This window comes from Vidua macroura, chromosome 2 (assembly GCF_024509145.1).
Source record: "Vidua macroura isolate BioBank_ID:100142 chromosome 2, ASM2450914v1, whole genome shotgun sequence".
NCBI lineage: Eukaryota > Metazoa > Chordata > Aves > Passeriformes > Viduidae > Vidua > Vidua macroura.
In genome coordinates, this window is record NC_071572.1 from 95,289,794 (window position 1) to 95,315,175 (window position 25,382).

Below are 25,382 nucleotides of genomic sequence, written 5' to 3' on the forward strand. Positions count from 1 at the left end.
TTCTGGAAGGGTGTAAGATCCTTAATTGGAAACCTCAACTTGGCATTAGCAGTATTCTTGCCACTGAATACAGACATGATATACAAAAAAAGGATGATATAATTTTGTTTGATTGTTTGTGATTTTTTTTCTGGAAGTAGTGAAGAAGCAAAAATGTAACCACACTCAAAACCACAGAAAAGTGTAAATACAGGATACAGCTGAAGTAGCTGAAGTTGTTCCACAACATTCTGGCTTGGTGCAATAGGAAAGCTGTATAAAATGAACATGACTGAACAGTGAGAAGAAATAAATCAAAGAGTGAGAGCAAATACATGATGAATAGATCATTAAAAAGGGTAGTGCAGGTTTTGTTGTGAGTAATTTCAAACGGAACTAAATAGCATGTGCTATAGGAAACAAGGTCATTATATCAGACATAGTCCTCTTAACCTGACTATTCAGAGTTGTTGAATGTGTGCAGCCATGGAGAGGTCAGAATGCTTTACTTCTCTAAAATCCAGACTGTCTGCTTCAGGTCAGAGTAATCTGTTCTAGTTTTAGCAACCAAGCTAACTAATTTAGGTGCCTAAGTCAGAGTTAATAAGAGCAGATGCTCTCCATAGCTAATGAGTGGAAATAGACATCTTCAGTGAACAGATCAACTCATCCTGAGGCATGTAAGCATCCTTGACAATTCATGACCTGGATGATGTGGCACAGTGTACCTTCAGCGAGACAGCATGTTGGGAGCTGGGAGAAGTTGCTGATGCATCAGAGGCTTGTGCTGCCATCCAGAGACACACCAAAAGGCTGGAGAAATGGGCTGACAGTGACCTTATGTTGCTCATCAATGAGAAGTACAAAACCCTGCAGGAATCCCAGGAGGAGCAATCCTAGACGCCAATACAAGCTAGCGACCACCTGGCGGAAAAGAAGCATTGCATTAAGGGTCCCAGGGATCCAGGCAGACACCAAGCTGGACATGACCTAGCAATGTGCCCTTGTGGCAAATGGGAATGGTATCATTGGAAGCTCTGCTGCCATCAAGTTGAGGGAAGTGATCCTTTCCGGCTCTTCAGAACTGGTGAGGCCACACCTGGAGTACTTTGTCTACTTGTGGGCTCCTCAGTATGGCAGAGATATGAACATAATTGAGAGACTCCAGCAAAGGACCACAAGCATAACTAAGGGACTGAATCAACTGAAGAGAGGAAAGGCTGAGATAGCTAGCACTGTTCAGTGCTAGCTATCTTCAGGAGAATAAAAGGCTCAGGAGGGAATTTTAGTAATGTATATAAATGCATGAAGGGATGGAGTAAAAAAAATTGAATCAGTGCTGCCCAGTGCTGGATCAGAGGTGCTGCCCAGTGACAGGATGAGAGGCAATGAGCAAAAATAAACACAGGACATTTTATCTGAATATAAGGAAACACTTTTTCACTGTGAGAGTGATGGAGTACTGGCACAGGCTGTCCCAGGAGGTTGTAGAATCTCCCTCTTTGGAGATATTCAAAAGTTATTTGGACATGATCCTGGGAAACCAGTTCTATGTGGCCTGGCTTTGGCAGAGGGGTTGGACCATATTATTTCCAGAAGTTCCTTCCAAACTCAGACATTCTTTGATTCTGGGAAGTAAGTTTGCATATTCCACACTCAACAAAAGCTTATTTCTCTCACTTGATTTTGCACAGAAAAAGATGGTCTCAGAGGTTCAGTTTCCAGACATATGAAGTTAAGTTAGATGGCTTTAATGATTTTCACTCTCAGTTGCCCACATACAGATTTAATTGCTTAACTAGACAGCATTTGGACATATAGGCATAGCAAACCCTTAAGATGGCTTCTGCTTTTCATAAAATTTAATTTTCACCAGTTCAGTAAACTGTGAACAAGGTCCAAACTAGAATGTGGAGATTATAAAACTTCTTATTGCATAAATAGCTGTTGAGATATATTTACTTATCAGAGTTATTATTTTCATATGAAAATGAATTCACAGGGGAAGAAAAATAAAATTGCACAATGTAAGCACAGTAACTAGAGCATAATTGTAATCAACAGAAGCTACCACACAATTGTAACATTATCTTCCAAAACTTTTGACCTTTGCCTAACTCTTAGTAAATGTTATTCTGTAGGTAATTTAGTTTCTAAGTGGAAATTTTGAAAACTTCCTTGAAGTGCTTTAAAACAATCAAAGAAAAGTACACAGAAGTTAGTCAACATGAAATGTAATTCTGCACTAGATTCTTTTCCCAAGGTATGAACACAACAAAGTATTTACTTGAAAACACTCACTAAATGAACATTACGTAAAGCTTTGTAAATATCAAACTAAAGAAAAAATACTATATATATAAGTCTCCTGAATTTTTAAAATATTTCCTCATTGTGTTCATGCAGATAGGAACAGACAGTGTAAAGAATTGTAATTCCTCAGCTTCCTCAGAAGTTACTATTTCCATTTATCAACCTCCAGAACTGAAATCCAGTCCCTGTCCTTGACACAAAGAATCATTCAGGCTGGCAGTGATCCTGGGAGGTCTTAAGTCCAACCTTCTGTTCAAAGCAGAGTCAACAGTGAATTCAGAGCAAGTTGTTCAGGGATTTGCCCACAGCAAATCCATGCTGACTGTTATGAATTACTTCATGTTTCTCTGTGCACCCAGAAGTGGCTTTCAAGCAGACTTGTTTAATGATTTTCTTAGGGAATAGACTGAAGTTCACTGTATTGTGCTTCTTTCTACTTTTGAGTACAGTACATTTGCTTTTCTTCAGTCATCAGGAGCCTCCCTGCTCCAATCTCTGTGGCCATTCAAAAATGATAAAGCTACCACCCTCTGCATCCTTGAAGGAGTCCTGCTATTTCCCACAGAATTCGATGGGTCAAGATGCCTGAGGATCAATCCTTTTCCACTACTGCTATCTCCTCTCCTCCTTAGACCCTAACTCTAGGCACAAAGACAAAAGCACAAACTAAGGCCCCAGCAATTAATATTTCCCAACTGTGCACACAGTAACTGGAAATTGAAGGGAGGCAACTTCTTGTATCACTCATACATCATCATAAGAAGACATTTAACTATGTAATAGAGATGGGGCTCTTAGGCAGCTGTTCTCAGAAACTTATACTGAGAGTGATCTAATTTTATTCATGCATCTAAAATTTAACTGTATAAAAATGTAATCATAACAATATGAATGATCTAATCACAGGATCGGGAAAATGGAATAAAACGAAAGGGAAGACTAGCTAAAAACAGTCAGAAATATTCACCTCTCACTCAAACTAAGCTGAGAAGCCCACTCAGCTGAATGCCAGCACCCTTGGACAGTTTCACAACCCATGGTACAGACACCTGCAATAAACAAGCCGTAACTCCAACCCAGACCAACAAATAGTCATCTGAGTGTTTTTGCTGACTACAGAAACAGCATGAGGGTAACTGCCTTTGAGACAATCTGTCATTTGATGAATGTTGATTTTGAAAGCAGTTTCAGCTTAAAAACAGTCATAAGTGGCCCACAAACAGATGTCCTAGTGTACAGTGTGGAAGGTAGAGCATACAGTAAAGCTAGGACTTATTTCAGACAGCACTGCCAGCCAAATAAATGCATGCCAGACTTAATAAGATTTAGATAGCTAACATCTGATCAGACAGATCCTATCTCTTTTGTGTACACAAGGTAACCCTGGGAGTTTTTATGTGTAAAATATTTGAAGCTCTATAATGAAAAAAAGACACATCACTAATGTTTTTTGATTTTTTTTACCTCTTATGTATAGATAATAAACTTGTGAGAAGCTTATTATATCTAGTGGTAAGTGATTTGCAAATACAGACACAGGAAGTTAGAACCAAAGATATAAGCATTCCCCAGGTATGCTCCAAATATATAATTATGGGAAAATACTTGAAGACTCATATCTTTTTGATGAAATTTGGCTTAAATAATTTTCTTGTTTTTCTATTTTCACTTTGTGGGAAATTCATCATTCATTTCTGCAATTTTTTTTTTCCTAAATCTAATATTATGGAGAATTCGTTTGGATGAAATTAATATTAATACTTGGTGGAATAAATAACAAGTACTTATTTAAAAAGTCTTAGCTCATGAATAAGTATTTCAAGTATGTTGAGTTTTCCTTATAAGCAATTCCTAGCTTGCTGGTTTTGTCACTGAAACATTTACACTGCGCTAGTTGTGCTGAAGTAGCTTAATGATTCACTAAATAAATGAATTCATTAGTTATTTAGTATAGTACCAGATGAAAAGAAATCAGCCAGTCACCCACAGATTTTCCACTTTGTTAAAAATTATCACGATAGTATCAGCATAGCAAGATATATTTCTGGAGTTTGCATAATAAAAGGGTGAAATTTTGTATTGTTCCTTGTGCTGCAGCTGTTGATGAAGGAATTTTCTTGCTGTCATAAATGATCTGGCCTGAGAATTTCCACTCTAGTGTCACTCATAGAAATGTTAATGACTTTTCAATACCACTCTTCTTTTTTGTGTCAGTGTGCTGCCTAAGTTCAAGGCAATGTCTTGGAATATGTGTATGCTCATAAATTAAATCAGCAGGTGATCAATGTTTAATATTTACACTGCAAACACCTCAAGATACTTTTACACTGAATTACATTCATATTATCAGATTACTGTAGAAAACCTCTTTGACCAGTTTCTTATCTACAGCAATACATGTTATGACTTTGATTTCAGTGGTGACCTATTGAAATGAAAACTTTAATGAATTAAGAATCTAGCTTTCAATGGAAGAGAGGTAAAGGTTGGGGAGGGATTAGAGTAGAAGGATGGTCTTTTGACATTTTTATCAGACTGTATTTGCTTTTTAAAGATGGGTTACAAAAGAAGAAAACCTTCCAAGGTTTTTACTCACCTATCACATGTGTAGTCTTTTATATTACAAGGAGTTGCAGCATCACTACTAGCGATAAATAATAATATTTAGGTGACAAGTTGCACAGCACAACCACTCAGTTCCCATTAGGATGAGGCTGTATGGATGCTTTATTGTATAATTTCCAACATAAAATCTAAAAATCATGGGTTCATATGTCTTAATTTTCCTCTATACCTTTCATTTTAATATAAGAAAAGAACAGTGATAATATAGCAGAAATTCTCAGTCACATAAGGAAGCCTTTAGTCTTCTGTTTTCTTTTGGATTCATTAAGGGTGGTATTCCCACAGCAGGCATCAGAAATATAATAAGAAATCTTCTTTTCCCATGGGACTGCTTGTCTCATTATATAAGTGCATCATTTGTTTTACATTTTGACTAAAAATAAGTGTTTAAAACTTGTATTATTTATTTTGAAGTACTAAGAAACTGTATTTTAAATTGGGCTTCTATTACATCTAATTTATTCAAATAAATGAAAAAAAAATCATCTTTTCCTGACTATCCTAAAATCTGGTCAAAGAACAAAAAGTATAATCAGATGCTATGAACACAGAAAACAAGAAGAAAAAAAGAATGAATAGTAAAATATAATGTAGCCACATGCAGAGTTTGAGTGGTTCAGACTAATATTTAAAAAATTACCCTTTTTATAAATACAACAAACATCAGTAAAAGATGTGAAATTTCTTTGTTCCAATGAGTATAAAAGTCACAAAATGAGACACATTTGTGCAAATCACATTAACATTTGGATGATGTGATAAAGTAGAGTCATAAATCTGAAAAAATAATTCACAGGAATAAATATGTACAAGCCAAACAGAAGTTGAAAATGAATACAGTTATTTTTATTCCAGGAAGAATTTTTAATACTTTGATGACAGTGAAGACTTCTTCATATTCTGATGAAAATTATTACATATGATGGATTTTTATGTTTTTCTTTAAGTCCTTTCCTCAGTTGTGTTTTGCCTAGACAAGTAAATCACGTAAAGCACTATCACAAATAATTGTCTCAAACATAGGCAATACCTGAAAATCTCTCCTTAAATTTGTTTCTGATAGCTATGTAGAGAATGCTATCTATTTAGATATGCCTAGTAATGCTTGGAAAGGCAAGTAATTCCTCATCTTGCAGTAACCAGCTCTGTGGGATGCAGGATTTACAAAGATTCCACTTTCTTGTGCACCTATATTCCAGGTATGAGAAATGTAATTCTTTCCCAATAAACTAGTAAAAGGCATGACAACTTTATGAGCTTCCCATTTTGCTCAGTAATAAAGACACCTCACTGTCAGGAATCCAAATTAGTCAAGACAGAACACATGCTTGAGAAACTTAGCTACAATAACATGAACAGCATTCTTTTTTTTACGTGGTAGAAACTTGGTGAGTTACACAGAAGTGCCTTATTTGTGGAGATAAATAGGAAGTCTACTGCAATATCAACAGAAAGAGCTATCTATCAAAGCTTTTGTTTCTAAGTATTACACAGTAGCACAATGTGCTATCACACTACAGATTGAACTCAATAGCAGACATTTGCAAGTTCAGTCCACAGAAACTGGCACACATTCTAGATATTCTTCATTGTTAAAATGAGTTATGCCCATTTGTCATTTGAAACCCAGTCAGACTCTTTGAAGGTACCCACTTTTCTGAAGATGTTAAAAACATTTCAGTGGAAATGTAATTGTTGGCCTGTTCCAGACCTCTCCAGGAATAAAAAAAAAAAATGATATAAACATATCCAGAATGCAAATCTGTGCATTGGCTTGAGAAGGAGGGCTAGGGAAAAAAATGTAAAAGGTGATACATTAATTTGAGCAGAACTAAGTCCAGTAGAGAACCTAAGCTGAACACTTTCAAAGAAACCTGTATATAAGGAGACAGTATGAGCTCAGGAATTTTTTTTACTTTCTATTTAATAACTCATAAACAAAGACATCTTCAAGAAAAAGTGAAAAACAGAACAGTTACTGAGAATCTACTAAACCAGGAGCTCAGCGTGTAGCATGAGAAGCACAAATAGAAATTTTGTCCCTTAAGCTACCTTGATAAATATAACTTGACCTATTACAGAGTGAAATGTAGTGCTCTAGTTCTTGGTGTAGAGCATCCACACCAATGCCAGTAAAAATTGTTTTTATTCTAGAGTGTAAGGATGAGACTGTTAGAAAGCAGAGGACAAGTCCAAAGGATTAAAAGAGAAAACTAATTTAATAAAACAGAAATACTAATTTCATGTCGTAAAATCACATGATGAAAATTATTTCCAAAGGAAATTATTTTAAAAGCTGCAATATTTGGATTATCTGGAATAATAAGTAGCTGGGACTTCTAAATTTGTCAAGTTCCTATATTCTGAGACTGAGTAATATTTTCAGCTGTGTTTCTTTCTTCTTAAGGAACAGAAGTTATTTGTACTCCCTACAGGATACTATACAGCAGTTGTATCTATTTTATTTTAAAATTTTATCTATTTTAATAAGTGAAGCAAGGACCATTCTCTGATTCTGAGGTTGACATTTCAGCTTCAGCTGCTGCACATCTGAACTTCATATTGAAGGTTATAGAACTCTACACTACACAAGATACCACCATCTAAACACCTAATTGAGTTGAATATATGAGGTGGAACACTGATGACTGAATCCGTCACTAACAGGTAAGATTGAGATCATTTTACATCAGACACCAGAGAGGATACAGTAGAAACTGGTTTTTATATCCTATGCAGACAGTTGTGTTGGCACTACTCAACACAATCTACTTAACAGTACGTGTAATCTCTTCATCTGAGTGGTTTTGAACCCTTGGTTGCCAGTTGCAAGGATACTGTCTCAGCCACCATGCTGGAATGATTATATTGTGGAGCTTTAAGAAGAAAGAAGTGCAAAATTTATGGAAAGTCATATACCAAAAGAAATTGACTTTCCAGTTGAAAGATATGAAAGCTCCCAAGGAATGCAGATCCCCAAAGCTGCTGAAGAGAACTTCAGGGCAAACTTCATGGAGATGCTTACTGTGCAGTCCTGATTTAAAGTTCTTACGCAATCACACGCTTTCATTCACTGTTTCATCAGTCAGCTCGAGGCTGTTCTTCACCCAGGATATGAAAACATTTGCCATGCTGGAGGAAAATATATACAGGGGTAGTTGCCTCAAAGAAAACCAGAGAAAAAGGAGTACCTCATTTATATCTTCCAACACAGAAGTTTTTAGGAGACATCTTTTCTCTACAAAGAGACAGAGCCCACAGATAAGATGAACCACACTGCTGTAATCACTAGGCTTAATAGCAGGCAGAAAATAACACAAAGTCTGGCCAGTCAACCAGACCATTTCTATGAAAACACAGGGGAAAGAAAGAAAACTGGATAGAAGTATCTCTCCCTCCACACAGTATTTGTGCTGAGAATGCAAATGGATGCTGAAACTAAGTTATATTGTGGGAGGGCACCTGTCTGAGAGCAGAAGGCAGAGCAAACAGAAATCAGTGTCTTGGATCACCAGCAAGTCAAAATAGGATTTTATCAGTTTTTATAAAGAAACATTTAGCCAGAAATTTATAAGGTAATGCCTCTCTCTTTGTTTTCAAATAAAAGAATGAAAATCCAATCAATAACACAAACCATTCACAAACTGAACAAACTATGTCTGAAAAGAAAGCCTTAGGCTGAGCTTAAGCTGAGCTTAACTTCAAGAGGTTAATAATAACTTCAAATGAACCTACCCAGAATATAAGCAAGTACAATACTTTGTAGTAAGTAGGGAACAGAGAGTAACTAACTGTTGAAAGTGTCTTAAAAAAAAAAAAAAAAAACAAAAAAAAAAAAAAAAAGTCAATATTTTGGGAAAAAAAAAGGTATGAGGAAGATATCTTACTTATAATTTTGCTTGCCTCTGCATAAAATATAAAGGTACAGGTTAGCTGGCCCAGCCCACTTTTCATGATAACAGCTCTCACAGATAGCAGAGGGTGCAAAGAAAGCTGTCATGAATAGGAAAATATGAAGAATCTTTAAAGATTAAAAAAGAAATGAAAGCAAAAATATGATACTGTAGTAAGATCTTTTGGGCCCTTCTGTTAAACAGTGGAGAAAAACTCCATTAAAGAAGAAATTATCTATGTAAACCTTATCTATCCCCAACACTGAAATTAAAGATTGTCCTGCTTCTCTCACATCTACATCAAACCCAAACACCTAGAAAGCTAACTATAAAGAAATTAAATATAGCATTGATGTGTGTGCCTGAAGTTGGAAACTGTGAGCAATTGAACTGTGCAGAGGTTAATAAAAACACAATGGGTATCCAAGGAAATAAGTCAAAGCTGTGAGTCTTGATGAGCCTTTTTTTTTTAAACATGCAAACCTTTGGGATGCAATGTGTACATGGCACGGTGAGACTGACAGCTCTGATCAAATATAACATAACCACTGTTCAAACATTATAATTTAGTTATTACTCACCAGGTCTGTATAACCTGTAAAGAAAATAGTCTGATGCTATACTACATCATAATACTATAAACAGGAAGAGATTCAAGTTATTTCAATGTAAGGAAAAAAAATGAAAAGAAATGGAAGTTGATGAACCTCTATGTAAAATATGTTATATTAATGCATCCTTAAAAAATAACTTCTATTTACTCAGTGAAAATAAAAAAGTGTAGAATGGACAAACTTAGAGCCCAGAAATGCCAAAGTTTTCCTATGTAATTATAACTGCTCCCTTGTGCCCACATGTTATGACAATGTAATTGCTGGATCACCTACTAATTTTCAAATGATACATTAGAAAATCTTGCAATAACTTTTACAGCTCTTATGAGGCACATTTTGTAAGGAATGGTTTTCCTGGGGATTTTCCCTGATTCACCAGGTATCCTGGTAAATAAAGGTTATTAATGGTTTTTTCCATACAAAAAACTTGTGCATTTATAAAAAGGTTTCTGAAAAAATGTATTATATGTTTTTATCACAAAAATTATACATAAATGTGAAAGTGAAGACAAATTTGTCACCCTACAAAAGTCTGCAAATAGCTTCAGTGAAGCTCAGTACTCATTAGCAACCTCCCACCTGCTTTCTCTCTCTCTCTGTCTTTATTGTTGTCCTAGGAAGATCAACTGCAGATTGATAATACCAACCAAACCCATTCAATAACTTCAGTTGGGGATGTATCTGCTGAAGACATTTTCAGAATTTCTTCCTATAAACCACCTGTTATATGGACAAATGTAAAACACCCTGAAGTTATGGGTTTTTTCCCTTCACCTGTAAGTAGGAGTACTTTCCAAGGAATCACTTATCATTCATACAGTGAAGATATCATGGCTAGCAGCCAAAAAACAATATTAGAGAAGTTGCCTGATAGGCAGGTAATCTAGTGTGTGTGGGAGGGAAACAGAGTTGTGCTGAGCTTCTTACTTAACCAGCTCCTAGGGATTGCCACTGACCAGGAACACCCCAAATTACATGGAAACAGGAACTCTGCAGTCAATGGAGCAGTTCACCTTAGAGAAGAAAACAAAAGATCTTGCAGTCCTTTTCTCAGACAGCACAGGTCTGCAAGAGTCAGCACAATGATGATGCTGGCATTCCACAGCACATGGTCCCCATCAGGAGCCAGACTGACTGCTCCTGGTGCAGAAGTCTTGACAGTGATGAAGCTCCTGGAAAGGGTCTTAATCATCTAGGTCTCAGGCTGCAGAGAGTGCCTGCTGCTTCTCTCCAAGACTTCACTGGAAGTGATCGTGTCCTCAGCTGTACAGTGTCCTCTGCTCAAATTATTGAGCTACCAGGTGAATCCTCCAAGACTACATAATATTGAAGAAAGTGAATGGGAGGAAGTCTACAAGTTCTTCATGAAGAAGGTCATCCAGAAGCTACATTTGAGTGAGTGGTGGCTGGAAACATGTGACTTCCACCAAAAAAAAGAAAGCTCTTTCTATTTCTGTGCATGTGGAACTGAAGGACACTTGCCACCAGTAAACAAGAACATCAGGTCATGCAACAGGATTACACAGAAGCTTTAATAAGTATCTATTATATACTGTGTCAACGATTATAGGACTTGAGAAAGAAGCCTCATGATTGCAGGGCCAGGTTTTTGGCAGCAGCTGGGGGGAGGGCAGGCTTTAATCACTCCAAGATCTGCTGCAAGGGTAGCACGGTGGTGTGTAAGCAGTCCAGGAGTTTTCTGGAATCCAAGAGGACAATCTTTCAACACAGGGGATACATGAGATTAGCTGCAAAGGTAATCTGATAAGCCTTCCACAAGCAAGTAAGGAAATACTAATCGGTGACATAAATATATATCAATGGTAACTTGGGCTGCAGTGACCATGTGGTGATGGGAATTCAAGATCCTGAGAGAATCAATGAAGGCAAGAATCAACATAAAGACCTTTGATTTCAGAGCAGATTTTGACCTGTTCAGGGATTTGCTTGGCAGGATTTCATCAGAGGCTGCCCTGAAGAACCAAAAGAGACCAGGAAAGCTGACTGATCTTCAAAGACATCTTCCTTAAAATGCAAGAATGGCTCCATTTATGGTGTTCTAGAACTTAAGCAGATACAGTAGAATGTCAGTCTGGGTCAACAGGGAACTCTTGATTGATCTCAAATACAAAATAGCAAGTGTACAGAAGGTGGAAGTAAAGACAGGGTATCTAGAATGAGGACAAGCTATACCAGAGGATTACAGAGACATTGCTGCAGGGAAGAAACTGCGAAAGCAAAAGCTCAGGACCTGAAGGGTAACAAGAGATTTTAGAGGTAAAACAAAAGCAAGAGTAAGTAATATGTGGACCTATTGCTGAATAACTTTAGGGCAAAGTGACAAAGGATATAGGAAATGCTTAAGTACTCAGTGCTTTCTTTGTCTCAGACTTTACTGGCAATGTGTACTCCCAGTCCCTGGTCCCCTCCAGGACGCTGGGCCCAGTTGCAGAGTTTGTAGCAGTCAAGTGCTACTCATGCTAGAGGAAGAGTGAGTTGATGATGATTTAAACAAGCAGGGCATCCACACGCATTCAGTACTGCTGAAGGAGCTGGCTACTCTCACTGCAGGGCTGTTCTATATAATCTTTGGTCTTGACGATCAGGGAAAATTACTGATGACTGGAAAGATGCAAATATCACAATAATCTTCAGGAAGGTTGAGAAAGAAGATTGTAGGAACAACAGGCTAGTCAGCCTCACACCAGTCCCTAGGAAAACTGCAGAACAAGTTCTCCTGGAAATAATTTCTGGCACATGAAGTAGATCAACATATTTAGGAACAGTCAGTGTGATTTTTCAAAAGACATATAAGACATGTCTGACTAATCTGATTGCCTTCTGGGAGTAAGGGGAGAACACTGAATGCTGTTTAACTTAGTTTTAGAAATGTTTTTGACATAATCTCCCACAGTAGCTTTGTAGAAAGGAAACAGAAGTACTGGATGGGTGGACTACAAAGTGCATGCAGAGCTAGCTGAGGTCAGCACCTCAAAATCCACCTGGCAGATGTGGTAATCTCAAAGGATACCTGGGCTGCTTGTAAGGAAGCAGTGAAAGTCCACTGCTCCACAAGTAAGGGGGAGCCAGGAGCAGAGTATTACAACAGGCAGCAGGGCAGGGGCCTGCACAGTAAGAACTCAGTCCACCAGCACCTAAATGAGGCAAGTTGGGTCTGGCTGTGGTATCCAGCCTCAGACATTGTGCAGCGATCACAAAGCAGGTCTGTAGTGAAGAGGAACAGGTCAAGCCAGGAATACAGTGCACAGACCAGGGTCCAAATTTAGACCATCATGGCTCATGGTCAGGCACAGGTACGGCTGCAATGCAGTGGGAGGTGTAGCTCAGGTGGGAGCCAAACCAAGTTGAGCAGCAGCTCTGAGTAGCTCTCAAGAGAAGGGAGTCAGGCTTTTCTGAGGCCTTGTTTCAGAGCGGTCTGGAACCACTCTGCCCAAGGACACCAAAGGAAGGGGAACAGCCCTCCAGTGTGCTATCCCTAAGCTGACCCTGAGCGCAGTGACCCAGACCTCCAGGAAGGAGGATTTTCTCAGGGCCTTCGCACTGATACTACTGCTGTCTTTATTAAAGACTAGAATGACAGGATGGAGTTCACTTTCAGTTTTGTGAATGATGTCACCAAGAGTAACAGTTGATAAGGTGGAAGTCTGGGCTTCCATCTGGAGTCACCTCAAGAGTCAGGGACACTTGCTGACAGGTAGAGCAGGAAACAGCAGAAGCCTGCTGCCCTGCAAGGGAAAACTAACTGGTACCAAGGCAGGCAGAGGCAGACCTCACTAACAAGGATCCAGAAGGCTGAGTCATGAAACCTGGATCAGGTCAGGTCTGGACAGAGTGAACAGGCATAGCTTAAAAGTCTGCTCCCACAAGGCAAGCGGAATGCCATGTTAGATAGGCCCAAAGTCAAACAACAGATTCTGGGCCAGGATCAGGATTAAAAAGGTTCAAGGTGTACATCTACAGATGTAGATGCTACAGAACAGCAATGTAGCACAGACAGGGCACAGCAATACACCTTCTGCTAGAAAGCAGTTCCCAATGGAATGGAGGGGCATGCCCTCATTTCTGTCTTGCTTTGCTATAACTCTTACAGTGAGGGAGCTGACCTCAGACTGAGCCAGCTAGATTCCTTGGCTCAGCCAATTAAATTACTAGAAGGGAGGAATGTGCTGAGGAACCTGGCAGCATCTCATGAAATTCAGCAAAGGCAAATGCAAAATCCTGCATCTGGGATATAATATTGTAATGGCACAGGCTGACTATTTAGAATGCAGATTTGTAGAAAGGAACCTAGGTTTAGGATTATGAGTGTGAATAAGCAGTGCAGTTCTGCAGAAATGCAAGCTTAAATGTAAATAGGGTTGCATTAGTAAGAACATAACCAGCAGTTCAGTTGAAGTGCTTATTCTCCTCTCCCTGGCACTTGCAAGACTACATTTGGAGAGTTTTGTCAGGTTTGGTATCTGCAGTATAACAAACACATTGACAAACTGGCAGAGTCCATCAGAGTCCATCAAGATAGTTAGGAAACGAGAGCACATGACAAACAAATAGTGTTTGAGAGTGCTGGGCATATTCATTTGTAATAAAGGAAGGCTGGGTGACAGCTAATTGCTGTCTTCAACTATGCAGTAGGTGAAGACAGAGTAGATGGAGCCAGGCTGCTTGGACATACACAGTGAAAATAGGAGAGGGAAGGAACAAAAATCGCAGGAGAGCAAATTACTGATAAGTACAAGGAGAAAAAATGTTACCATGGGTAACATGTAACAGTAACACTAACACTGGAAGAAGATTGCCAGAGAAACTTCAACTCTGAAGATATACAAAACTTGACTGGATAAAAGTTTTCCAGCAACCTAAGATACTCATAGTGTTGAGAATTGGAAAGGTCAGAGAAGAGAGATTTAGAACAGGTCAACTTCCAAGGACCCTGACAGCCTAAATCTATGTCACGCACCTCATTGTAAGCTCAGATTCTAGGAATGTCTTAGAATGTATTTTGAAAACAAGATTTGGAATCATGGTCTGTATGTAATTTTTATTATATGGTTATGATAAGCCTGTAAATACTGTTCACTATAATGAAGAATAGATATTGATGTCTCACTGTCCACATGGAAAATGGTGCCATGTGGGCTTCTGCAGGGTTGACCAAGGTTTGATACTATATAATAATGTCATTAATGATCTGGATGATGGAATGCAGTGTGTGCTTATTAAACGTGCAAACAATACTATGTTGGAAGCAACTGTATACATTGGAGAACAAGATTGGAATTCAGAATGATCTTGATAAACTGTAGGAATGGTCTAAGAAAAATAGGACGTTATTAAACAGACACCAACGTGGGGCATTACTTTTAGTACACATACTAAATTGCACAAATACAGGATGTGCCTCATCCAGCTTGTTTGTAATTTTGCTGAACATGATTCAGGGACAACAGAGGATCACAAGCTGAGTAAGAGTCAAAAATGTCATGTTGCAGCAATAAAACCAAACAACATTGGCATATATTTTCTTTCCCCTCTTCACAGTACTGCAGGGTCTCTGCTGTAGTAGCCAGCCCAGCTTTAAGCACTACCTCAGTAAAGATGCTGAAAAATTAATGCAAGATCATGACTTTAAGCCCTATTGAGATTCTGATGACAGGGTAATAATTTGACTTACTTAACTCTTGGTGAAACTGTAAATATCCAGAAATGCATCTTTTTCCCAGGTATCACATCCCTTCTTTTACAGTCATAAAATGGAAATCATTAAGCCATTATCAATAAAATACCCAAAAAGGTTATTTTATATATATTTACCTTGCAAAAGCAAGGTAAAATAAATAATGCTTGGAAATTGAGGAAGAAGTGTTCCATAGCTCTTTCTTTTCTAGGTGATAGATGGCTTTTTTTTTTTCGGTGGTGGTATTTTTGGTGTGGTGGTTTGTTTGTGTTTTTTTTTTTTTTTTTTTTTTTTTTTTTTTTTTTTGTTTTGTTTTGTTTTGTTTTGTTTTGGCAATAATGTCAGAAAACAAAAGAGCTGTCCTGTATAACATCTTCTTTTCATTTTAGTGAAAGCAAATGAAAAACTAAACAAATTCATTTGGATAAATCCTGCATGCATTTTCACACAGAAAACTTCTTGAAAATCAGTTGCTTTGCAGGAATATAACAAACATGTTTACTAGGTGGCTTTTGGGTTTTTTTTAAGTAAACTATTTCCAGAGTTACAGATATAATAGCTAAATACATAAACTGGGAAGTTAATCATGGAATCATTAAATCATAGAATAGCTCAGGTTGGATGGGACACCCACAGATGATCTGGTCCTGCCTTTTGTGGGAAAGAGAGCCTAGATGAGATTATCTAACACCCTGTCTGATTGCATCTTGCAAACCTCTAGTGATGGGGATTCTACCACATCCCTGAGGATGTTGTTCCAGCTAATGAGTGTTCTCAATGAAAAAAAAATATTTCTTATGTCAACTTTCCCAGTAAAATTTGTACTCACTGCCACTTGTCTTCTCCACAGGACTCCTTGTGAAGGAGTCTCTGTCTTTGTAGATGCTCTTTAAATACTGGAATACTGTGATAAGGTCTCTCCTGAGCATCCCCTTCTCCACAGAGAAAATATGCAACTCCTTCAGCCTTTCCTTGTGTATATGTTCTCCAGCCTATGACCACCTTTGCAGCCCTGGTTTGGACCCTCTTCAGTCTGTCCATATCTTTCTTGAATTGTGGTGCCTAGAGTGGGACTCTGGCTGCATCCTGACAAGCACTGAGTGTGAAATAATGTCAAATAATACTCAGGAACATTATCAGGTTCCTGCTGATAATATCAACGATATATCAATAAATTGTTCAGTGCTCCCTGGTAACGAAATTTGGCCATCAATTGCTTATACTTTGTTGAGATAAACTAGCCTATCAATTTTATCTCTTTCATCTCTCCTCCTTGGTGTATTATAAATGTTAAGTTCTTACAGGTACAATTTAGTGGCATGCGGTTGGAAATGTGTTTCTAATAGCATACAAGAGCTTGGGACCCTTTTTGTCTCTTATTGTTATTCACACTCCAGCATATAGACAAAGTGTGTGAACAACATTCTTTCTCTCTAAGCATTTATTTGGTTTCAAGTAGCTAAAGTGAAAGCATGCAGAGCACATAAAATAAACATAATTTGTTGATGAATTAGGTCTTTTTCTTCAACAAATATATGCTTCATAGCAACAATTAGTTCATTGCATTATGGCAGTGTTTCCACCAAAAATTAATTTCCGTTATCCATTATTGTCTAGATACACACTAAAAGAAGCATGTCAGTAGTAGCAGTAATTTACAGGTTTTCAACCCTAATTAGAGTTTGTAATTAAAAAAAAAAAAAATAGGCTAAAAAAAGCTCATAGAAATCTAGTTGTAAAATGTGTCTTGGACTAACAATGGCAGAATTGACTGATTTTGCTGGGATTTGGCCACAGTGACAATCATCGAAGGATAACTCTTAAAGTTAGCTGGCAGTGTGATGTGCTGCATGAAAAAAAGAGTGAGACAAAGAGTAGAGAATATAAGGGGAGGAGAAAAGACCAGTAGGGCTTTTCTTAAGATTCTAACTGTTGTCTTGAAAGTAGATCTTTATGGGCCTTCATGTTACTACATTCCCATTATGCAAGAGCAAACAACATAGATTGAAGCATCTACAAATCAAGGAGTCGAGATATCAATATCAATGATATGAAAAATCAGTTATAGAGAACCAACAAAGAGGTCAATATTAATAATTGCCCTTCATAATAATTATTCTAATAATAACATCAATACTAAAAATTATTGTATTAATTTCACTACTAAAAAGGCTGTCATGGTTGCGCTCGCAAAGTATAAGAAAGATGAAAATAAAGTGTCCAAATGGAATAAGCAGCTCAAACTCATGGTTTTAAAGCATGATCTGTGAAACAATCACTGAATAAACTCTTTCAATGGCAAGAAGCTAAGTTATCCATTACTGCAACAAATTGTGCTGTATGTTTTTTATAATAAAACATACAAATCCTGCTATTTGTGTATATGCAACTTGTACTGTGATTATACCCTAATAAAAACAATTAAGAAAAAAAAAGTTGAATACATATGAATACATATCTTCATTTAAAAGTAAAAGTTCTGTCTTATGTAGATCTGGTTACTGTTCAACTACTTCTCAGACTATTATGTCTTTCTACTCTAAAAGCTTATGTTTATTGAATTCTTCTCAGTAGAATTTATAACCATCAGAAAAAGCATAATTTCTATTCTATTTTAGTACTCTGAGTGTAAAAAACAGAGAGATTAATATAGACTAATATAATTTTCTTATAGATAATAACTATATTTTTCAAAATTTCTACCAAATTATTTGGAGAACCTATTGCAATAAACCCAAAATAACTCCTTTAAGTCATGCTATCTTCATCTGCTTCATTGTGATGGAAATGTAGGGAATCTCACTTGGAAGGTCTGTTACAGTGCTTATAAAATTGCAGAGGGTATAACAAAACTTGCCTCAAGATACACATAAAAGGTATTTTTTTAATATTACTCTCTTTCAGACTAAACTAAGAAATTGTATAAAAAGCATGTAGAAATTATTTACCATTCAAGTCGCAAAAAATTCTTACCAGTTTTTCTTTACCTCTGCTTTAATGCACCCTGTCACGTGGAAGTTAAAAACAGTGAATGAAACACATCTGAGCTGTGGTGCAATTGACATGCTGGAGGGATTGGAAGCCATCCAGAGGGACCTTGGCAGGCATGACAGGTTGGCATGTGCCATCCATGTGAAGCTCAACAAGGCCAAGTGCAAGGTCCTGCGCCTGACTCAGGGCAATCCCAAGCACAAATACAGGTTCAGCAGAGAATGGATTGAGGACAGCCCTGAGGAGAAAGGCTTGGGGGTGCTAGTGGAGGAGAGGTTGCACATGAGCCAGCAACGCACACTCCCCAGCCCAGAAAGCCAAACATAGCCTGGGCTGTGCCCAAAGCAGTGTGGCCAGCAGGTCAAGGGAGAGGACTCTCCACCTCCACTTTGCGCGGGTGAGATCACATCTGCAGTACTGCATCCACCTCTGGTGCCCCACACACAAGAAGGACATGGACTTGTTGGAGCAAGACCAGAGGAGGACCCTGATGGTGATCAAATGACTGGAGCACCTCTCCTGCAACAACAGGATGAGAGTGTTGGGGTCACTCAATCTGGACAGCTCCAGGGAGACCTTATAGTGCTTTCCAGAATCTTAAGGGGGTCTATAAGAAAGCCAGAGAGGGATAATTCAAGAGGGAATCTAATCACAGGACAAGGTGGAATGGCTTTAACCTGAAAGAGGGTAGGTTTAGGTTAGATGTTAGGAAGGAAGTCCACTGTGAGGCTGGTGAGACACTGAAATGGGTTACCAAGAGAAATTGTGGATGCCCATCCCTGGAAATGTTCAAGACCAGGCTGTGAGGGGTCCTGGGAAATTTGGTGTAGTGGGTGGTATCCCTGCCCATGGAAGGGGCTTGGAAGTATAATCTTTAAGGTCCCTTCAAACTCAAACCATTCTTTGGTTCTATTTGGTGCAACCCATATGCATAGCAGGGAAAATTTACATGCTGTGATGGCTTTTCTGTTTACATTTGCCTGGGTATTTTTTTCTTTTTTTTTTTGGAACTTACAAGAAATCCTGGTTTTCAAAAGAAAGGGGCTAATAGCACTTCCTGATCCTGGCACAGGAACAAATCACATTATCCTTGCTCATGAGAATAATCTAATTAAACACAACAGGAGTCCTCATATGGACACGGTAAAACAAGCATCATTTTGATGCCACAGTGGCAGACAAATGAAAATTCTCTTCTTCTTTCAAACATGGTTCAGTTCTGATCTATATAATTTCATTATTTAAGAACACACTTTTTTTCTAAGAGTCAGTGTAAATATATGCCTGCAGAGCAGCCCCTATTTACTGAAATAGTTCCATGTTTTGTAGCCAAGAGTCTGTCTTCTAAAGAATGTTCTGTCAAGCTTTCACAGTTGAATGATTACATAATCTTTTTACCCCAAAAATGAAGTAGTATTGCTAGAATTTATTTTAGAACTGAAATAAAAATTGAGCTAAAACTTTAAACTTTATTTGTCAGTTTTATTTTCTTCCCCATCTGCTTGCGGCAAACATTGGAGCATGGATAAAGGTCTTTTTCTTTGTTTTTTTGATATTATATTTGAGACCACCTTCTGGCATTTATGGAGAATGGAATCTGAGAAAACCTGAAGAATATCACAGAAAAAAAATCCTTCCTGTCAACTATTACAGCTGAGGGAGAAGGGAAAAGTATGCTCTGGAAGCAAAGGGATTGCTTTCTCTCATTTCAGTGGGGAGCAAGTGTTGTAAAAGGTACAGGAAGAGAAAGGATCAGATCCTGTCATCATCCTGTTTTTGTGAAGGATGAAGGAATTCATAGCATCCTTTTACCCCTGCCACACCTAGTCTAGGGCTATGTCAATGACTGATCTTGCATGCTGACCTAAAAATGGCTACAATTATGCCAATTCTATGATTTGCTAATGCAGAACACCTTGCTGGACTGAGATCCAACTAAACATCTCATGAATTAAATTATCACTGGGAAATTCACAGTCTTTGGAATGAAAATGTCAATATCAAGAAGATGAGACAATATTTTAAAAGGAAAGATATGAATCCTGTTCTAAAGCATTTCTTGTGTATGTACTCTTTAATTTTGAGTCTGATGAGGTGCTAGAATAGAAGCAAATGAACAGTAGAGCTGCAATTACTAAAGGGCTGAGATTAATGTTTCAAATTTGTTTTTCTTTCAGAATGCCAGTGCTACAATAATGTTCACATGAGTTGATGAATGGCTCACCTCAATGAAAGTTTGCTTATCAAAAACAAACACTGTTGATTAGAGAAGACAGCTACTTCTTAACAATGCTCCAGCTTATAAAAATAAAAAGAACGTGAAAAATTGAAAAATTTATTTGTAAAACCAAATATGAGTTTAAGAACTAAAGGAAGTCTCTGCTATTAAACATATTGTTGGGAATTAACCTTCTTTTAATGTGTTTTTTTTTCCTTATACTACGTATACTAGTGTATTATGCGATTTCAGCAATGAAAATGTTAACCAGTTCAAACAGGATATTATATAACAAAGGATTTGACTAATACAACTTTTAAAGAAACTCATGATTGCAATTTTATCAGAAATTCAGTGTGGAGGAATGCATTGACAGTTGTATATGGAACAGCTGTATTCAGGAGTTACTGCAGGAGTTGGGTACATGGGTAAATGATGGAGTCTTCCATGAAGAGTAGCATGAAGTGTGGAATGGAAAATAAAATTTATCAAACTATATTTTGTTATCCTGATTTTCTTGTGAAAAATAGTTTATGCGGTTATGTGCTATTAGTTCATCCATTCCACCACGAAGTTGAACAAGTCACTGACAAATTTTAAGTAAATTTAACAATGGATCTCAAAGCTTTGAAGTTATTTTGGGATTTGTTAAAGTCAGTTAGTCAATAGAGATCCAATTTAATATACCTACCAGTAGGAAAGCAATTATAACAGCTTCCTACCCGTTTGGCAAGGACCGGCAGCAACCATTATACAAAGCGGAACAAGAAAACCAGTCAACTCATCAGCGACCATGAAGTTTCAACCAACAATATTATTTGTAGTAACATGTCTCACCATACAGATGTTGTAGATGGGAGAATAATCAAGACAACTGACTGTTGTGGGTTAGCTCCTGAAGATGTTACAATTTTAAGTCACTGTTACAGAGTTCTGGGCTTAGGTTTCAGTTTTGCAAAAGAGGTCATGTATTCCTGAAAGTAGTTTAGTGAGTGTGTATTCAGCTTTGCTAGTTCTGCTGCTGGTGAGAATGGAACCTTTGGCACCTCCATGAATATAAAAAATGAAAGTAAACCTTTATTGTGAATCATACATTACTGCTTGTGGCTGGTGCAAATTGTAAAGGACTTTCTTCCAAGAAAATGTTATGCTTTCTTATCTCTCATTAATGACCTTTTGGGTTTTCTTCCCATCTTTTCCAGCTTTCTGAAATAATGTTGGTTCTGTGGTTCACAGCTAACCACTGTTTTAGTCATGTCTATGTATCCGGGCTCTACACACTGACAAGCACCTAAGGACTTTGGCAAAAAAGTAAATGTATCATACTGTATCTCCATGAACATAGAGCAAATGCATCTTAGTACAGAGCTGAGGCATCCTCTTTCTTTCGGTGGAGCTTACAGCAGCTGCTGTAATCTAGGAGGATGTACTCATCCAGTTCTGCTGATTCATCGTGTTTTTGTAGTTTATTACCTAGAGCTGGATATAAGGAGGACCAGCAAATCCAGTCAAAACCCCAAGTTTGGGGCTACAGAAGAGTCATGGTGAATGGTATTCTATGACCAGGGGGCAGGCTTTGTTGTAAAATCAAACTTTGTGATGAGAGTCACTATGAAGCCAAGAACATCTTTTTTAACAGGTAAGGATTAGCTCCACCACACATAGAGCAAATATATGCAATTTTATTCAACACATACAACAACGATTAAAATATTTTTAGTATCCTCAAAGCACTGGAGGTACTTCTGTTTCTCTAGTACTGGAGAGACTTGACAAAAATGCTCATTGCAATAAGCATCACTGCCAACAAGGGGCTTGGGAAAAATGATGCTGATTGGACATCATTGTACATAGCACCACCACCAAGCACGAACAGTGCCCGAGGACCGGGGGCAGCGCTGAGCCGCGGGGCCCAGGGGGCGGCGAGGGGGCGGCACCTCCCTATACCTGCAGCCCCGGCCGTGCGGCGGCGCCACCCGCCCTTCCGGCAGGGGGCGCCCTGGGGCGGCGGGGCGCGGCCGGGCGGGCGCACGGGGGGCTCCACCCTGTCCCTTCGGACGGCCTAGCGAGATCTCCCCGAGCGGGAGGGCGGCGGCCCGCGGCGCACGGGGGGAGGCGGCGGCGCGGCGGCCCCGCGCACCTGCTCACCTGTGCCCCGGCCGGCTGGGGGGGCCCGGCCCGGCCACTCCCCCGACGGGCTCGGCGCAGGCGCCCTGGCGGCTACCGCAGGCAGGGGGCGGCAACATGGCGGCGTGAGCGGCGGCGGGTTCGGCTCCACAACAACAGCGGCAGCGGCATCACTCGCGCCGCCGTACGCCCCGCGCGCCGCTCGCCCCCGCCGGGCCGCACCGCGCTCGGCGCCGCCCGCGCCCCCGGCCTCGCGGCGGGGAGGCGGCCCCGGCCGGGCAGTCCTCGGCTAACGGGGCATCGGCGCCCATAATAATCCCTCATTATAGCGGAGCGGGGGAGCGGCTCCTGGGACGGTGCCGGCGCCTCGGGCCGGCTCCCTGCGGCCCCGCCGGGTGCGACTGCGGTGGATGCGCGGCTCGGCCCGGCCGGGCGGGGAGGCGGCGGCGGCAGGTGCCGGTAACGGCGGGGGGTAAATGGCGAGCGAGAAGCCGGTGTCGGGGCCGGACCCGCAGCCCGCGGGACTTATCTCCGTCGGGGCCGGCGGTGGAGGCGGCGGCAGCAGCAGCGTCGCGGTGATGGGGGAGCTGAGGGCGTCGGGCTCCGGGTCCGTGGTGCTCCCCGCGGGGATGATTAACCCGTCGGTGCCGATCCGCAATATCCGGATGAAATTCGCCGTCCTCATCGGACTCATCCAGGTTGGGGAGGTCAGCAACCGGGACATCGTGGAGACGGTGCTGAACCTGGTAAGCGGCCGGGCACCCCGCCCCGGTGACGCCCCAGCGGGCGCCGGCCCGCGCAGCCCACCTCCTCCCGGGGCTGCCCCTGCGCCCCTGTGCCACCCGACAGGGACCTGCATCCTCCCAGCCCCCGTGTCCCTCCTACACGTACGGCCCTTCTCCAGCCATCCTTTCTTCCCAAACTCCTCGTTAATCCCGCGACCTGCTCATCTCCTCGTCCGTCGTGCGTGTGATAGAAGCCCCCTCAGCGCTCCCTAAACTCTAGGCAGGACCCTACCTAGAACAGACAGGCCACTCTTCCCCTTCCCAGTGCCTCGTCCCGGCCGCCTCCTGCAGAAGTGTAGTGTGTGCAATTTACAGTGAGAAAAATAAGGAGATTAAGTAATTTGCAATTTCGTGTTATGGACGCTGCCCTTTAACCTAGTAGCTTCCTCTTGAGAAGAGTGGCATGAATGTAGTATCTGTTTTTAATTGAAAAGCATTTAAAAATGGTATCTTTTCTTGGTGGCTGACACATGTGAAGGATTTAACCCTATTAGATCAGAGGTAGTTGAGCATTTTATGTGGAGGAAGGGGGAGAAGGGGGATTTTTGCAAGGATTTAATACGCTTTAATATCTGTAATAAAGAGTTAGTTGTATTGCAGTATTGTATTGGGTTGCCCAAGTCTTAATAACCTGCCCTGCTTTCCAAGACACATTCTTGTCTACAAAAGTAAGTGTTGTTGCTACTTTGGTCCAAGGTCTGTGCATTGCAAAATACTATTGTACGGAGGTAAATAGCTGAAACAAGGAGAAAATGCTAAAATGTAGCTCCTTAGTCAGCTGCTCACTTCATGGAGTGAAAGAGTTACTGCAGGACTGTATGACTTAATGTTTTTGCGCTACCTACACCAAAGCCTGAGGAACCTACAGAAGCCAAGTGAGTGCATCTAAAAATGAATCACTTTCAATTATGTGCAATTTGGTGCTGTTCCTGAATGCAAGATTTGCTGCAGCAAAGCCTTTGAAGCAGTTCAGTCAATGAAATGCCCTCAAATTTTGCACATAAAATAGGATAGAAAAATGACTACTCAAAACTGAATGGTAATTAATTGAAACTGCCGTTGTTTCAAATGTGTTTAATGCTTCTAATCTCCAATCATTTTATACAAAGTCATATAAAGAATATATTTTGTTTCAAACACTTTAAAAAGGTGTATTCTTCTGTCTGACAGTTATTTGCATTTGACCTAGCACAGACTGAATGGGAAAGCTGCAGCATGCAGGGAAGGATATAATTTGGTCAGATCATTCTAATATTTATGGCATAGCTGAACACACAGGGTTAAAACTGATAGTTTTGTGAATATTTCAAAACAGTAATCTGGTATATTTCCCATTCCTCTCTACAAGCTGTTTGACAGCTTGAAATGTGACTTGTAAATTTTATTTTTGTTCTTTGTATGTATGGTACAAGTATGGTACAAGTCATCATAACTTCATTGGTTTATTACCCATTTCTTTAAATGTGGCACTCAAAATAAGTTAATGACGTGCAGTTATTTTATTAACTGGTCTTATATAGATCATGACAGATACAAAGATGTTTACTCCTTTCCTGGTTTTCTTTCTTCTTTCATTCTTACTGATATTTAAGCTCATTTTAATTCTGGCTGTTAGTGCACCAGCAAGTGGATTAACATTGCCTTGTCTTTGATGGAGAGGTTAAGAGTATGTTTTGGTATCTGTGTGGAGGACATCCATTGCTTCTTGCATATAAGATAGACCTACTAATCAGTTCCTGTTGCTGAAAACAATGTTTATATTTTGAAATAAACAGAAGAGTGTTTAACAGTTTTCTCAGCACTGGGAGATGTACATGAATGTGAAACTGCTTGTGAGTCTGCTGCAGCAGCATTGCATCCTGGATCAGTCATTACTTAACAGATGGACTCTAATATACAACAGTCAGTATTCCCAAAGCAGAGAGAGGCTGTATTGTGTCTGTAATTTTTTTCTTCTCAGGGCAGTAAATGTTTCAAAATTAGGTTTTTATATTTTAAACTTAATTGACTCACATGTGAAACAAGCAGTGAATATGGCAGATATAAAGGTGATAGCATATGCCTGAACTACTGAATATCGTCTCATTCTGTATTAAGGATTTTAGTAGCAACTTGAAATAAAGTGCATTTTTCTGTTTTACA

The 25,382-nt window shown here is 39.6% G+C and overlaps 1 protein-coding gene across 2 annotated transcripts in view; it reads left to right on the plus strand.

The window, feature by feature from the left end:
• Positions 1-22,680: 22,680 nt before the first annotated feature.
• The window catches only part of NBEA (neurobeachin), a 457,382-nt gene continuing 454,680 nt past the window's right edge, over positions 22,681-25,382 (plus strand). For both annotated transcript variants that reach the window (XM_054003372.1, XM_054003379.1), the window contains exon 1: positions 22,681-23,201. In XM_054003372.1, the coding sequence (XP_053859347.1) occupies positions 22,932-23,201 (270 nt within the window). In that variant the 5' untranslated portion in view covers positions 22,681-22,931. The remainder of the gene's footprint in view (positions 23,202-25,382) is intronic.